We start from the raw sequence: 14,945 nt of genomic DNA, 5'->3' as shown, positions 1-14,945 counted from the left end.
AAAGGATTACCAAATCTCCCACTGATTAAATCATTTCCCATACTGATTGTGGAATGTGAAAGAATGGATAGCAAGACCAGCTGGCAAAGGCAACCTACCCAATTCTTTCTCCTGGTCTTCCAGAAAAACAATTAGTGCTAGAGTAGCATGCCCACAGGGATCCAGATCAAACCAAAACTTTGACCCACCTCAAAACCAACTTGGTCTCTCAGCAATCTTCCCAACTGGGGATGACCCAGGATTGAATTGGTCCTCTTGATCCACAAGAGTCAAATGCAAATCTTCGAGCCACCCTGTCACCAAACTGGCCTCTAGGAATAGAATGTAAGAGGTGCCCTCCACCTCTTTTGTTCTGTTGTTTGTTCTTCCTGCTGATCTTACCATGTGGATGTGAAGATCAGTCAGTGGTATTTATTGAGCGCTTACTGCGTGCAGAACACTATACTAAGCACTTGGGAAAGTACAATACACAAGAATTGGCAGGTAGAGTGAAAGGCTAAATACAGTAATTGCTTTGGGGCAGTGAGTGGGGTTAAAATTAAGTGTTTAAGGGGTAGAGGTCCAAGTCCATAGGTGACAAAATGGGCAGGGAGAATAGGGGAAATGAGGACTTAGCCAGGGAAGGAACAATTTGTCCCTGGAGTCCTATAGCCTTGCCCTGCTGTTCTAAATCATGACATCTTGTGGAATAAGTGGCTATCTTTACCTGAGTGAAACATGATTTACTTATACTATCAAAGGTACATAGAGGACATGGGGTGGGGGTGGGCTCCAATGTGGCTGGATGGCTGAATTTAAGGACAAACATATAAAAACCAAATATATTTGGTTTACCTAATTGCTCAGGAAGTTCTAGCCATCCTAAGTGCTCACCACCTGTGAGTTAAGAGAATTTAAGATAAGGCCCCACAGGAGTGCTCACTTTCGGGTGGAGACTTTTTATAAATCCACTTCAGACTAAGCCTCATCTAAAGAAATGAAAGCATCTGCTGCAGTAAGGAATTGGTGTCTAGATGTCTGACCCAAGCTGATCTTTGGTGTTAGAGTAGAGGAGACAAGACAAGCATGAAACCAAGAGCCCTTGATCAGTAGGTTTAAGGAATGGCTATACCTCTCGTATTTATTTCTGCTTACTTGATATTAGCCTCTCCCTTGTCAACCTAGTACAACATGTTTATTTAGAGGATAATGTTCCTAGTGGAGGAGCGTGCAGGGCAATAAACAGCTCTTGCAGGCAATTAAATGTAGAAGGGAAATTGAGCTGCAGGACAACCACAATAGCCATTTATTGTGAGTTTACTCCTGGGCCACAAATGGTATTCCTGTTACACAACAGGCCAGAGATTACTGATCTAGACACAAATCTCCAAGTGCTTAAGATACGCACAATCAAGACTAATTCTTCAATTCAGGGGACACTGATATGAAAAATGGATGAGGCTCCTAAGCTAACGACACTTGATCCATTAAAACATGATCCAGCCTATCGCTTAGTAACTGGCATGATGCCCTGCCCTGCCACAGGCTATTTTCATTGGTTACAATGAAAAGACTTAAAAACCCAGCTTCCTTCTGTAGTTAGTTAAGCATACTCCTCCTCAAGTCTGGTTTTATAAAGTCTTTTGTGATAAACAGCAATATGGCCAATATTGCTAGGAAACTAGATCCTATAAAAACTGAGTGTACACAATACAGGAGTTTGGGCTCTCACAGTGGCCCATCTCAAGCTCCATCTTCACCTTCTCCGTCTCAGTGTCTGAAATTACATATCCTTTCCCTGATGAAAAGTGTAGAAATCCTTCCTTCCACTCTTGTCTTGTCTTATGCTGTCAAGTCGTGTCCGACCCAGAGCGGCTCCATGGACACATTTCTCTCAGAACATCCCACCTCCACCTGCAATTGTTCTGGCAGTGAATCCATAGAGTTTTTTTGGTAAAAATACAGAAGAGGTTTACCACTGCCTTCTTCCGTGCATGTAAACTTGAGTCTCCCGCCCTCGACTCTCGGCCATGCCCCTGCTGCTGCTCAGAACAGGTGAGTTTTGACTTGTAGCAGATTGCCTTCCACTTGCTAGTCACTGCCCAAGCTAGGAATGGAATGGATATGCCTCTGCTCGACACTCCCTCCCAGAGCCGAGACTGGTAGAGTACTGGAAACTCTCCAGGTGCGACCCTTCCACTTAGTTCTTGCTAAAATGAACTCAAAAACGTTTTAACTTGTGCTTGTGTGTGAGCATACATGTGTGCAATCAATTGAGTGTAAAGCACTGTGCTAAGCACTTGGGAGAGAACTGTGAAACAGACACACTTTCTGACCTTAAGGAGATTACAAAGTAATGGAATTCCCTGTCGTCTCTGGATCCCACTGCTCTCAAAAGAAAGGGATCCAATCATTCCCTATGGCATGGGGACTATAGGGAGAAACCTTGCTTTGTCCCCATAGTTTTCTGGGTTGTCCGCTAGGCCCTGCCCCTCTAAGTAAGGGGGCTGGCCAGAAGCTGGAGCCACTACAGCTCTTTTGCATTCCTGGCTTCAGTGGATGATGGATGCTGAGGGTCATAGTTTCAGCAGGGACCGAGGCTCTCTGGACCCTGACCCAGCCTTGGGCTCAGTAGGGAATGGGCCCCTCAGCAAGCCTGATCTTTCTATCCACCCCTTCTGCCTGCACCAGACTCTATCCCTTCTCCACTATTACTTGTAAAAGCAGAGAGTCATGGACTGGGGAACAGTGGATGAAGAGTGCAGATAAGTAAGAAGGAGAGAGATGGTGTAGAGACTTGAAAACAATGGCCAGGAGTCCTTGCGTTATGTGGAGAGAAATGGGGGGCCATTGAAAGTTTGTGAGAAGGAGACAGATATGAGCAGGATAGCACTTACAGGACGATGATCTAGGCTGAAGAGTGTAGGTTGAAAAGCAGTGTTGCCTAATGGAAAGAGCACAGGACTTGGAGTCAGAGGACCTGGATTCTACTCTCTTATCTATCATTTGCCTTCAGCGTGACCTATGGGCAAGTCACTTCAGTCAATCAATCAATCACAGTTTTTGAGCTCTTATTGCATGCAGAACACTGTACTAAGTACTTGCGAGAGTATAATGCAACAGAGTTGATAGACATGTTCCTTGCCCACAATGAGCTCAGTTTCCTCATCTGTGAAATGGGGATTCACTACCTACTTAGATCATGAGCCCCATGTGGGACGGAGACTCTGTCCAACCTGATGAATGAACTTCTATCTACACCAGTGCTTAGAACAGTGCTTGACACATAGTAAATGCTTAGCAAATACCACTATTATTACTACTATTGACAATAAACATAAGGCGCATTCTGGAGAAGAAACTGGCAGAATTTAGCAACAGATTGAATACGAGGCTTAAAAGATAGTGAGGCTTCAAAGCTGACACCAGTAAATGCTACTGATTGATTGGTGTTGCCAACTGAGGTGGAGAAGTTAGTAGGAGGGGGTTTATGGGACAAGATGAGAAGTTCAGTTTTAGACATATTTAATAGCTAACAGTGCCAGGGGGGCATCTATGTAGAGTTGTTCTGGAAGTACGCGAGTACACAAAATTACACAGCAGTTGAGGGAGGCTGGGTCTGGGGAAGTAGATTTGGGAGCCATTTGCTGAGGTGGTAGCTGAAACTGCAGGTGGATGAATTCCTTGGGAATGAGTGTGGAGCCAGGCAAGTAAGGGATACCAAACCAAGCCCAATGGGGACACTAACATATAGATGATGATAGAGGAGGAAGAGCCAAACACTAAGATTGAGAAGGAGCATGTCAGAAAGGTAGAGAAACCGGGTGCTTGCTCTATCAGTGGAACTAAGAAGAGTTAGCATTTCCAGGAGTAGGGAAATGATCAACTATTTTGAAGATGGCCGAGAGGTCAAGGAGATTTAGAACACAGTAGAACCCACTGTACTTGATTATGGAGAGGTTACTGGTGACAGTGGAGTGAAGGGGACAAAAGCCTGACTGCAGTGGAGAGAACACACTGTACAGGAGAAATGAGTGTATGTTTGAAGACAGGAGGGGAGGAACCTCGGTTACCCCATCTGTAAAATGGGGATTAATACTGTGAGCCCTATGTGGGACCTGGACGGGGTCCAACCTGATTAGCTATGTGCCTGGCCACATAGTAAGTGCTTAACAAATCCCATTTAAAAAACAACAAAAAAACCCATAACTACACAAGGTATTTTAGCTCCTCCATAGTTTTCCAGTACACTAAAACATCATTTCACAATCCTTCCCACCTACTTTCACTTCTCAGAAACTTGAATGTTAACAAACCAAAGGTGGCCTGACGCAACTTGGCCAAATAATACTTCTTCTTTTCGGTCAAGAAAATACCCTAATGCCCCATTATCCTCAAATGAGCGACCAAAATTGAGATGATGCCTCCCCACTGCCACAATGATCCCAGTCTAACTGATACAAACCTAACCTAATTTGTCTTATATTCATGCTTCCCTTCAGGTTGTAAAGGCTATGTGTGCTGAGCTATGTTCTTAACAGTTTAAAATTTGTGTTAAAATACCATTGATGAAAAATACTGGCATTTTGAAATTTTGCAGCATATGAGTAAAAACGAATATCTTTTCAATCAATACCTGAGAACTCAGTGGCCATGTCTGCATGGAGCTCGGGGTTTGTTGGTAGAGGATTTTTCTAGGGGAAAGTTCTTCTGGTGACTTGAATCTATTCAGGGCAAATCTCACCTGTAATTAGAATATTTATTAAGTATTTACTATGTGCTAAGCACTGAGGTAGATACACAATTATCAGATTAGACACCCTGTGAGGGACAAAAAATATTTTATCCTTATTTTACAGATGAGGAAAACGGGACACAGAGAGGTTGGTTAAGTAGCTCGCCCAAAATCACGTAGGTGGCCAATGGCAAGGATGGGACTACAGGTCTCCTGATTCCCAGTCGCATACTCTTTCCACTAGGCCAAACTGCCATTCTGTGGTACCAATATAACAATTACTGGGAATCATTACTCACAAAACACCTTGTCTGTTGTGTGACCTTGGGCAATTCACTTAACTTTTGTGGGCCTCATTTCCCTCATCTGTAAAAGAGGGATTCATTATCTGTTCTCCCTGCTACTTAAACTGGGAGCCCCAAGTGAGACAGGGACTGTGTCTGACCTGATTAAAGTGCATTTACTCCAGAGCTTATTTAGTACAGTGCCTGGCACATAGTAAGCACTTAACAAATATTATTATTAGTAGTAGTTTCATTATTATCATTATTATTATTAAGGAAACAAACTTAATGATTCTGGAACCTTGTTCTACTCAAGGAATCCACTTGCTATACTTTTGGCTAATGTTCTTGTGCTGCCTCTGGATTCCATATGTTTGGCCAAAATTGTTGAGTTGGTTGCATTTTGTTATTATCATTACATATTTTCTTTCCTTCCCTCTTTCTTTTAGGGCCCAGAAGAGGGGGAACGAGGAAGAGAAGCTGGAAAATACATCTAGCTATTAACTTATCAGAATGAGAAATTGTAAAAAGTATCCTGAAGTGTTGCAATTAAAACCTCTGAGGGCATAATTAAGAGTTAGTAGGTTAAAAGGAATTAAAAGGAATAGAAGAGTTCATAATATTTATATTCAAGAACTATGGTTCTCTGAATAAAATGGAACTCATTATTTAAAAAAAAATCAAGGCACTCAAGTGGCATCCCCGGGAGTCTATGCCAAGGGTGGAAGAAGGACCTAATGGGCGCTAGCTACCTTGAAACCCCGGACTCCAGATGGAAGGCACACCGATGAATTCAAGATGGAAGGTGGCATAACCTAAGCTTGCCTCCTTAACAAGCGTCAGGGGGCTACAAGCATCTACTCCCGACTCCACCAACTGTCAGCTGTGTGACTGGGCAAGTCACTAAACTTCTCTGTGCCTCAGTTACCTCATCTGTAAAATGGGGATTAAGACTGTGAGCCCCCCATGGGACAACCTGATCACTCTGTAACCACTCCAGTGCTTAGAACAGTGCTTTGCACATAGTAAGTGCTTAATAAATGCCATCATTATTATTATTATCTACAAGGAAGCTGTGAGATGACTGGGTCTGACCCCAGAGTCAGAAACTACACCTTAAAATCCTACATGCATCCTGATTTATAAAAAAAAACCAACCAAAGATGGAAAGATCTTTACAGTACATAGTGCATATAACATATACACACTATTATATATATATACATACATATATATACACATATATATACACACATTATATATACACATATATACACACACACTATGTATACACTATGTGTGTGTGTGTACACACACTATGGCACTGTCATTTGAGTACGTATATGGTATTAGACTCAAATGACAGTGGCATTACAGGAACGAGCACAGAATTGGGCATCAAGATATCTAGTATTTAGTTTTGGCTCCTCCACTTGCTGATTGTGTGACCTTGGGCAAGCCACTCAAATTTTCTGTGTCTCAGTTTCCTCTTCTGTAAAATGAGTATAAGATGCCTGATCACACTCCCTCTTAGACTGTGAGCCATGTATAGGGCAGGGGCTTTGCTAATCTAATTATTTTGTGTCTACTGCATCACATCATAATGCTATTATAATTAATAAAAACAACTACAACAACAATAATAATAATGATAATAATAAAAAGTCCTGTTTCGTCTCGATTCCTGTAGCAAGTGTTAACACCCCTTGGTATCATTATTTGGGTTTCTGAAAAAAATCATCTTGGAGCCTGTGATTGTTCATGATTGTCCAAGGTCCCAAGTGAGACAATGTACTTTGAACAGAACATCTGATAAAATAGCTATATGTAAAATAAGAAAGAACAAAAGTAACATGTTTCAAATTCCTGGGCAAATCAACAGGCCGGAACAAGGACGCAGCCTCCTCACCAAAAATCATGTCAGCCCACAGCAAACTCAAATACTTAAAGGGCAAAATCAAGTAGATGCCAAATTATTATGACAACATGCCCAGTTACCCAATATCCTTTTGACTGGAATTAAAAGATCCCGATATGTTTGTATCATTTAAAAATAAATAAATCTGGACTCATTCTGCTTTTTTAAAAATGAGAACTGATTTTGCCTTGGGCAGACATTGCAAATTAGTAACAAGATTCCCATATCCTGGGAGGAGAGAAAATGGAATCTAACAAGTGTGTTCATTTGGTAAAGGGGGCTGGGGATTATGGCAGCTCAGAGTCATTTGTAGTAATCCCCCAAAATGTGGCAAATGCAAAATAGAAATGCATTGTTCATGTTCAAGTTAGACTTGCTATTTTTTAGAGCTCCTGAAATAATCAAAAGCAAAGAAATCGGGTATTGAGCAATGCAATTCCAATCTTAATTCATCTCAGGGTGACCATGAACCAGCATAAGAACCATGTGTCCCAAATCTTATCACCCTCCTTGTGCCCAGACGCATCGCTACCATATAACAAGCTGCCACTGAGAACAATGAAACCTCTGGGAGTGAAATAAGACAGCAGAGGTGAAGGGTGGACTGCCTATAAATTGCACTGAGGTGCATTCAATCCACGTGAAAATCAGGCTTTTTTTCCCTTCACACTTTAAAAGTTAAAGAAATTGCCATAAGGGTCCTTGACACTACTTTAAGAATTCAAAAACTGAGCTAGAAGTGAGCGAAGTCTGATTTCCATTTGTGTCTAGGAAAAAAACTATCCATGTGAGGAATCTATGTCAAGATTCGAGTAGGCTCATCATGGAAGAGGCAAGCACATGTGCTTAGCTTGATCCCAGGGGGAATAATCCTTCCATTCTCAAGTGTACCTGGCACACAGCAGACCATATAAGCGCCTAGTTCAGTGCTCTGCACATAGTAAGTGCTCAATAAATACCGTTGATGATATAAGAGTGTGTGAAAACTTACAGTACCTGCCACTGGTTTCCTGATTGGCTGGACATAAAAGTTCCTGGGAGATTCCGGAAGCTGTTTTTCATAGAAGACCCACCTAGAGCACTTCCCATGTCACCCGAAGTGGAATCAGTAGTCAAGGTAACAGAATACTGGGGATAGTTGTATAGATTGTTGTAGTAGGGAAACAGAGGGGGCTGATAAAAGCTGCTGAAGTAGGTGGAGTCTGCAACCAATTCAGATGTGTTCTCCATGTGCCCTCTGCTGGAGATAGAAGGGATTTCCTGAAGGACCATCCGTCCCTCTAAAAAGAAAGAAACAGAAGGAACAAAGTTAGGAAGTGACAGAACCATACAGAACTTGACCTCTGACCTTCTGCGTCCCCTTTCTCTGCTTTTCCTTGATTGGTAAAGATAATGCGGTGGAATCTGAGTAAAGCTACAACTAAGATGGTGGTTGCTTCTGATGATTCAGCCAAGGGGTAAAGATCACTCAATCGATCAACGGCATTCACTGAACACAGACTGTGCTGAGTGCAGCAGAGTTGGTGGACATGTTCCCTGCCCCCAAGGAGCTCTCGAGGGGGGAGTGAGACATTAAAATAAGTTACTGATAGGGGTATAGGAGAGTACAGGAGTCACAGCTCATGAGTTCAAATCCCGGCTCTGCCAACTGTCAGCTGTGTGGGTTTGGGCAAGTCACAACTTCTCTGTGCCTCAGTTACCTCATCTGTAAAGTGAGGATTAAAACTGTGAGCCCCCCGTGGGACAATCTGATCACCCTGTAACCTCCCCAGCGCTTAGAACAGTGCTTTGCACATAGTAAGCGCTTAACAAATACCATCATTATTATTAGTAGTACAGGGATATGTACATAAGTGCTATAGGGCTGGGGGTGGGCTCGGTATCAAGGGTTTAAAGGGCACAGGCCCCAATGCATAGGCGACACAGAAGGGAGGGTGAATAGGAGAAATGAGAGTCTAATCTGAGAAGGCCTCTTGGAGGAGGTGTGATTTATTAGGGTTTTGAAGGTGGGGAGGGTGGGGTGGTCTGTCGGATATGAGGGGAGAGGGAGTGAGGACGTGAGTAAAGGGACGGCAGCAAAACAGATGAGACCGAGAGGTACACAGGGTAGGTTGGTGTTAGAGGAGCCAAGTGTGTGCGCTGGACTGTAGTGTGGAATCAGCGAGGTCAGGTAAGAGGGGGAGAGTTGACTGAGTGATTTCAAGCTGATGGTAAGGACTTTCTGTTTGGGGTGGAGGTGCGTGGTTTTTGAGGAGTGGGGAAGTGTGGACTGAACTTTTTTTAAGGAAAATAATCCAGGCGGCAGAGTGAAATATGGACTGGATAGGGAAGAAAGACAGGAGGCAATGGAGGTCAGCCAGAAGGAGGAGTCAAGGCAGGATATGATAAGAGCTTGGATCAATGTGGAAGCAGTTTGGGCGGAGGGGAAGGGGTGGATTCTAGAGATGTTGTGAAGGTAGGACAAGACTTCATACCAGATTGAATGTGTGGGTAGAATGGGGGAGATGAGTCACGGATAATGCCAATGTTGCAGGCATATGAAACAAGGAGGATGGTGGTGCCGTCACCAGTGATGGGAAAGCCCGATGGAGAACAGGGTGTGGATGGGAAGATGAGGAGTTCTGTTTTGAGCATGTTAAATTTGAAGTGTTGGTGAGATATCCAAATAGACACATCTGAAGGCAGAAGGAAACGTGAGACAGCAAAGGAGAGAAGTCAGGGTTGGAGAGGTAGATTTAGGAGTCATCAATCAGTCAATGGTATGTGAACCATGAAGACTCATCCACAGAGAGGTGATAGTTGAGGCTGTGGGAGCGAAAGAGTTCTCCAAGGGACTGGGTGTAGATGGAGAATAGAAGGGGATCCAGAACAGAGTTTTAAGGTACACCCACAGTTAGAAGTGGGAGGCAGAGGAGGAGCCAGCAAAAAAGACTGAGAAGGAGCGGCCAGAGACAGAAAAAGAGAACCTGGTGAGGACAGTGTCGGTGAAGCCAAGGTTAGATAATGTTTCCAGGAGAAGGGGGTGGTCCACAGTGTCAGAGGCAGCTGAGAAGGCAAGGAGGATTATGATGGAGTAGAGTCCGTTGGATTTTGCAAGGAGATCATTGGTGACTTTTGAGAGGGAAGTTTTGGGGAATGAAGGGGGCAGAAGCCACACCAGAGGGGATCAAGGAGAGAACTGCAGGAGAGGAAGTGGAGGCAGAGGGTGTAGAAAACTCGTTCAGGGAGTTTGGAGAGGAATGGTAGTAGGGAGATGGGGTGATGACTGGAGGGAGGCATGGGAACAAAGGAAGGGTTTTTTAGGCTAGGGGAGGCATGAGCATGTTTGAAAGCAGTAGGAAAGAAGCCATTGGACAGTGAACAGTTGAAGATCATGGTCAGGGAGGGAAGAAAAGAGGGGACAAGCGTTTTGATAAGGTGCAAAGGGATGGGGTCAGAGGTACAGGTGGAGGGGGTGGATTTTGAGAGGAGGCAGGATAGCTCCTCTTGAGATAGTGCTGGGAAAGATGGAACAGCTGAAGAAGGGGCAGGAGGAGGGAGGGACTGGAGAGAAGCAAGGGAGATTTTAGGGAGATCACGCCTCATGGTTTCAATTTTCTCAATAAAGTACATGGCCACGTCATTAGGGGCAGAGTTGGGGCGGTGGGAGGTCACATAGTTTGAGGAAGGAAGTAAATGTCTGCAACAAGTGGCGATGGCAATGGGCATAGGAGTCAATAAGGATGAAGAAATAACATTGCCGGGCAGAGGAGAGGGCAGAGTTAAAGCAAGCAAGGAAAAATTTAAGGTGGACAAGGTCAGCTTGATATTTGTATTTCCACCAGCAGCACTCTGAGGCCCGTGCATAGGAATGAAGAATTCGGACTGTGAAGGTGATCCTAAGCTGTGGGTTAGAGGTACGAGATCGACGAAGTGATAGTGGAGTGAGATAGTTGAGTTCAATAGCGAGGGTGGTTTGAGGGCGTCAATTTGGTCATCAAGGAAAGGTAGTTTGGATATGGAGACTAAATGGGGCACGATGATGAGAAAATTGGATTTTAAATGTATTTAAAATTAATTTTAATGTGTCTCCCTCTCTAGGCTGTAAGCTTATTGTGGGCAAAGAATGTGTTCATCAACTCTTTCAAGTGCTTAGTATAGTGCTCTGCACAAAGGAAACATTCAATAAATACAATTGACAGATTGCTAGAAGGAAGCTAGAAGTGTCATCATACACATCCCAAACCCTTTATTCTTTAAGTTTTGTAGATTTAGTAGGCTATTCAAAAGTCAACATTTTAAAAGCATAATTATCAGGGTTATTTGTTCTTAGAGAAGCAGCATGGCTCAGTGGAAAGAGCACGGGCTTGGAAGTCAGAGGTCATGAGCTCAAATCCTGGCTCTGCCAATTGTCAGCTGTGTGACTTTGGGCAAGTCACTTAACGTCTCTGTGCCTCAGTTACCTCATCTGTAAAATGGGGATGAAGACTGTGAGCCCTACGTGGGACAATCTGATCACCTTGTATCCTCCCCAGTGCTTAGAACAGTGCTTTGCACATAGTAAGCGCTTAACAAATGCCATCATTATTATTAGTGGTTTTTTTTCCTGAACGGATACACAATTCAGCCACCTTTTACAGCAGCAGCAGCAGCATCCCCTTGTAAATCCTGCTTTTCCTCTGTTCTCTCCCTTGCTCCAGAAAGAGAGGAAATCTCAACCTTATCTTCCCTCCCCTCTCCTTAGTATCTGACAAGGTTTGCTCTCTATTCTCTCTCTTTGCACCCAGAGCTTAACTCTACATTCTATTCTCTCTGCAACTCCCCCACTGGACCTCTTTCTGAAACGTTTTAAACCATTCCAAGTTAGAAAAAAGGTTTTTTCAGTGCGTCCCATTTTCCCCTGTAGGACAAAAACTTCATGACTTTTAGTGACTGTGTTTCTGTCCTTCCTGTTAACAAAATGCCAGAGCACAGGTAATAAAAGACACCCTCCTACCCACTAGTTCTACTTCTGGTTATTTTACTAATCTACATTTTTAATACTTTATTATGTCTCATTTGTCAAATAATAAAATGGGACAGTAACAATTCTCCTTAGGTAATGAACACCAACCTTTCTTCACTACCCAAAGAATTCTAGGAAAACTAAGGAATTATTGCTTACAACCTTTTTCTTTCTCTTTCCATACTTTTTTTCCAGTTTGATCGTTTCACTGCATAAAGCTTTGTGAAATGATATAATTTTACAAAACTAGTCCTATTCCACTTACTTTAGTTCTTAGATTAAATTAATTATTTAAAAATTAAATTGTTTCAGTTCACTGAAAGAAAAATAAAACACTTGAAAACAAAACCATAGAACAAAGTAATTCAACTCCCTAAATAAGTCACTTCACTCATTATAAAAACAAACAAAACAAAAAAAACCACCTAATTCCCAAGGGCCAAGTAAATGCTACCAAAAATAAAGGCATATTTGCAGTAAATTGCTATAACCAAAGACCCTGGGAACACCTGGCATGAGGCTTTGCATAGGTCACACAGAGGCCAGTGAAAACTGCTTGATTAGTAATAAAATCTCTACTCCTGGATAAAGTCCTATTACAGTCCAAGGAACTATCCGTGAGGAGAGGAATGACTGGAGGGAGAATTGTTTGATCATCAGATTATAGCAGAATTTCTAAACCATCCTATCCTACAGAGGGAACTGTCCTCAGCTTGATTTTATCAGTAGTCCTCTATCAAGAGAGGAAACATCCTTTAACTCCTCCAGCAAGAGATCAAAGGGTCAAGATAGCCCTAGTATGATGATCCAGTTAGTAAAGTGGCAGAAAAAACAGCCTTTACTATGTGTAAACTGGCAAAATATTACTTTCTCCAAGTTGGGCAGATTACCTCACTACTTCTGGGGACTTAATTCTGATTCTCCCCTCTCAGGATGGCACCTGGAGAGTTTCCAGTACTCTACCAGTCTCTACTACGGGACCGAGAATCAAGCAGAGGCATATCTATTCCATTCTTAGCTTGGGCAGTGGCTAGCGAGTGGAAGACAATCACCTACAAGTCAAAACTCACCTGTGCTGGGTAGCAACAGCAAGGGAGAGAGTCGAGGACAGAGATTCAAGTTAACTGTGTGGAAGGAGGCAATGATAAACCACTTGCGTATTTTACCAAGGAAACTCTATGGATACACTACCACAACGACTGCAGATGGAGGTGGGGCATTCAGGGAAAGATGTGCCCATGGCGTCATTATGGGTCAGAGATGACTCAACAGCATAAGACAAGACAATTCTGACTCTACTACATGTCTGCTGTGTGGCCTTGGGCAAGCCTTATTTCTTCATCAGGAAAGTGGGGATTAAATACCTATCTTCCCACCCTCTGAGATTAGGAGCCCTGGTGGGATAAGGTCTGTGTCTCACCTGCACGCTTCCATTCAGAACAAGTGTAATTTCACCAAATATCTATTTCTTTACTCGCAGGCCTTCCCACAAACTAGTCCCCACAGACTTCCCTGACTAAGCTCTCATGTCCTCTTCTCCCTCTCCCTTCTGTGTCGCCTTTGTACTTGGATCTGCTCCCTTTTTACACCCCTCCCTCAGCCCCATGGCACTTTATATACTTATTTGTAATTTATTTATTCAATTATTTATATTAATATCTGTCTCCCCCTCTAGACTGTAAGCTTGTTGTGGGTAGGGAACACGTCTACCAACTCTGTTGCTATTCCCCCAAGCACTTAGTACAGTGCTCTGCACACAGTAAATGCTCAATAAATACTACTAATTAATTGATTGATGCAACATTAAGTCAAAACAGCATTAATTCCACCTAGGACATATTAATATTTTGTGATACTGGCCAATTTTCCATTAGTAGAGGAACCTGCCCTAGCTGCTACTAACACCTTTTAGTGAAACATAACCCTGTGAACAGTAAAGACTGCCTGTAGAGAACTGTTTTATTGAAGAATAATACAGGAATGATAGCCTTCTCTTTTCCTTTGCATTCCTAATGCAGACACACATAAAACAGGAGTGAAGTATCAGAAATCACTGCCACTAAGAGGCTGTGGGCAAAATTTAGAAATAACGTCTTAAACTTTCAATAACTATTCTATCTAAATATACTTTGAATATAATCCCATTACCCAATTATAGTAAACTAAATGAAATCAATCTTTCCAACTATTACACCCATGTCTTCTATAACACAGCGTGGCTTAGTGGAAAGAGCTCGGGTTTGGGAGTCAGACGTCATGGGTTCTAATCCCAGCTCTGCCACTTGTCAGCTCTGTGACTTTGGGCAAGTCACTTAACTTCTTTGTGTTTCAGTTACCTCATCTGTAAAATGGGGATTAAGACTGTGAGCCCCAAGTGGGACAACCTGATAACCTTGTATCTATCCCAGCGCTTAGAACAGTGGTCGGCACACAGTAAGCGCTTAACAAATACCATCATTATTATTATTATAACATAAGGGTTGTATTCTTGAAGAACCTTGTGTTATCAGGCAGTGATATTTATTGAGTGCTTACTGTGTGCACTTGGGAGAATACAATGCAACAGAGTTGGTAGGCACATTCCTTGTCCATCAATAATTTACAGCCTAGAGGCATTTCCCAGAGGAAATACAATCCTGCATAATCATGGCAAATAGAATTTCCAGAAAGGATCTCTGAAGCAGGTCCCATTTCCACCTCCCATTTGTGTACATTTTGTGCAACCAAGTTCCAAGAGCACTGGTCTAGTTTAAATGATTACTGTCTTCAGGCATGTAGTTTTCTTCAAAACTGGACTACAGCCCTAAAGGCAAACTTTGGGGAGAGAAGAAACACATTAAGGAACTATAATGGAAAATTACAAAGAAATATATATGGCATCCTAAGCAAGTCAATTTTTAAGAATTTATCTTGTTTTTGGTATAATCTTTAAAGGAGCAATTTAAATACTTTGCTTTCAATGTGTTTTAAATGGCAGCTTTAAACCCTATTACTATTTTCTGCCTCTCTTCCCTTCATAGAATCCCTTTCTAAATACAGTTGAGC

General features: G+C 42.6%; 1 protein-coding gene across 4 annotated transcripts in view; it reads right to left on the bottom strand.

Annotated features, from left to right (window-relative positions):
- The window catches only part of DMRT1 (doublesex and mab-3 related transcription factor 1), a 110,245-nt gene that overhangs the window by 61,253 nt on the left and 34,047 nt on the right, over nt 1–14,945 (bottom strand). For 3 of the 4 annotated variants that reach the window (XM_038769836.1, XM_038769837.1, XM_038769839.1), the window contains exons 4-5: nt 7,913–8,196; nt 4,616–4,723 (exon numbers count right to left, since the gene is read on the bottom strand). In XM_038769836.1, the coding sequence (XP_038625764.1) occupies nt 4,616–4,723; nt 7,913–8,196 (392 nt within the window). The remainder of the gene's footprint in view (nt 1–4,615; nt 4,724–7,912; nt 8,197–14,945) is intronic. The other variant, XM_038769838.1, reaches the window with a different exon arrangement.

The sequence above is a fragment of the Tachyglossus aculeatus genome, chromosome X4 (assembly GCF_015852505.1).
Source record: "Tachyglossus aculeatus isolate mTacAcu1 chromosome X4, mTacAcu1.pri, whole genome shotgun sequence".
NCBI classification, from domain to species: domain Eukaryota; kingdom Metazoa; phylum Chordata; class Mammalia; order Monotremata; family Tachyglossidae; genus Tachyglossus; species Tachyglossus aculeatus.
The sequence above is the reverse complement of the archived record's forward strand: the minus strand, read 5'-3'. Positions and strand labels throughout refer to the sequence as shown.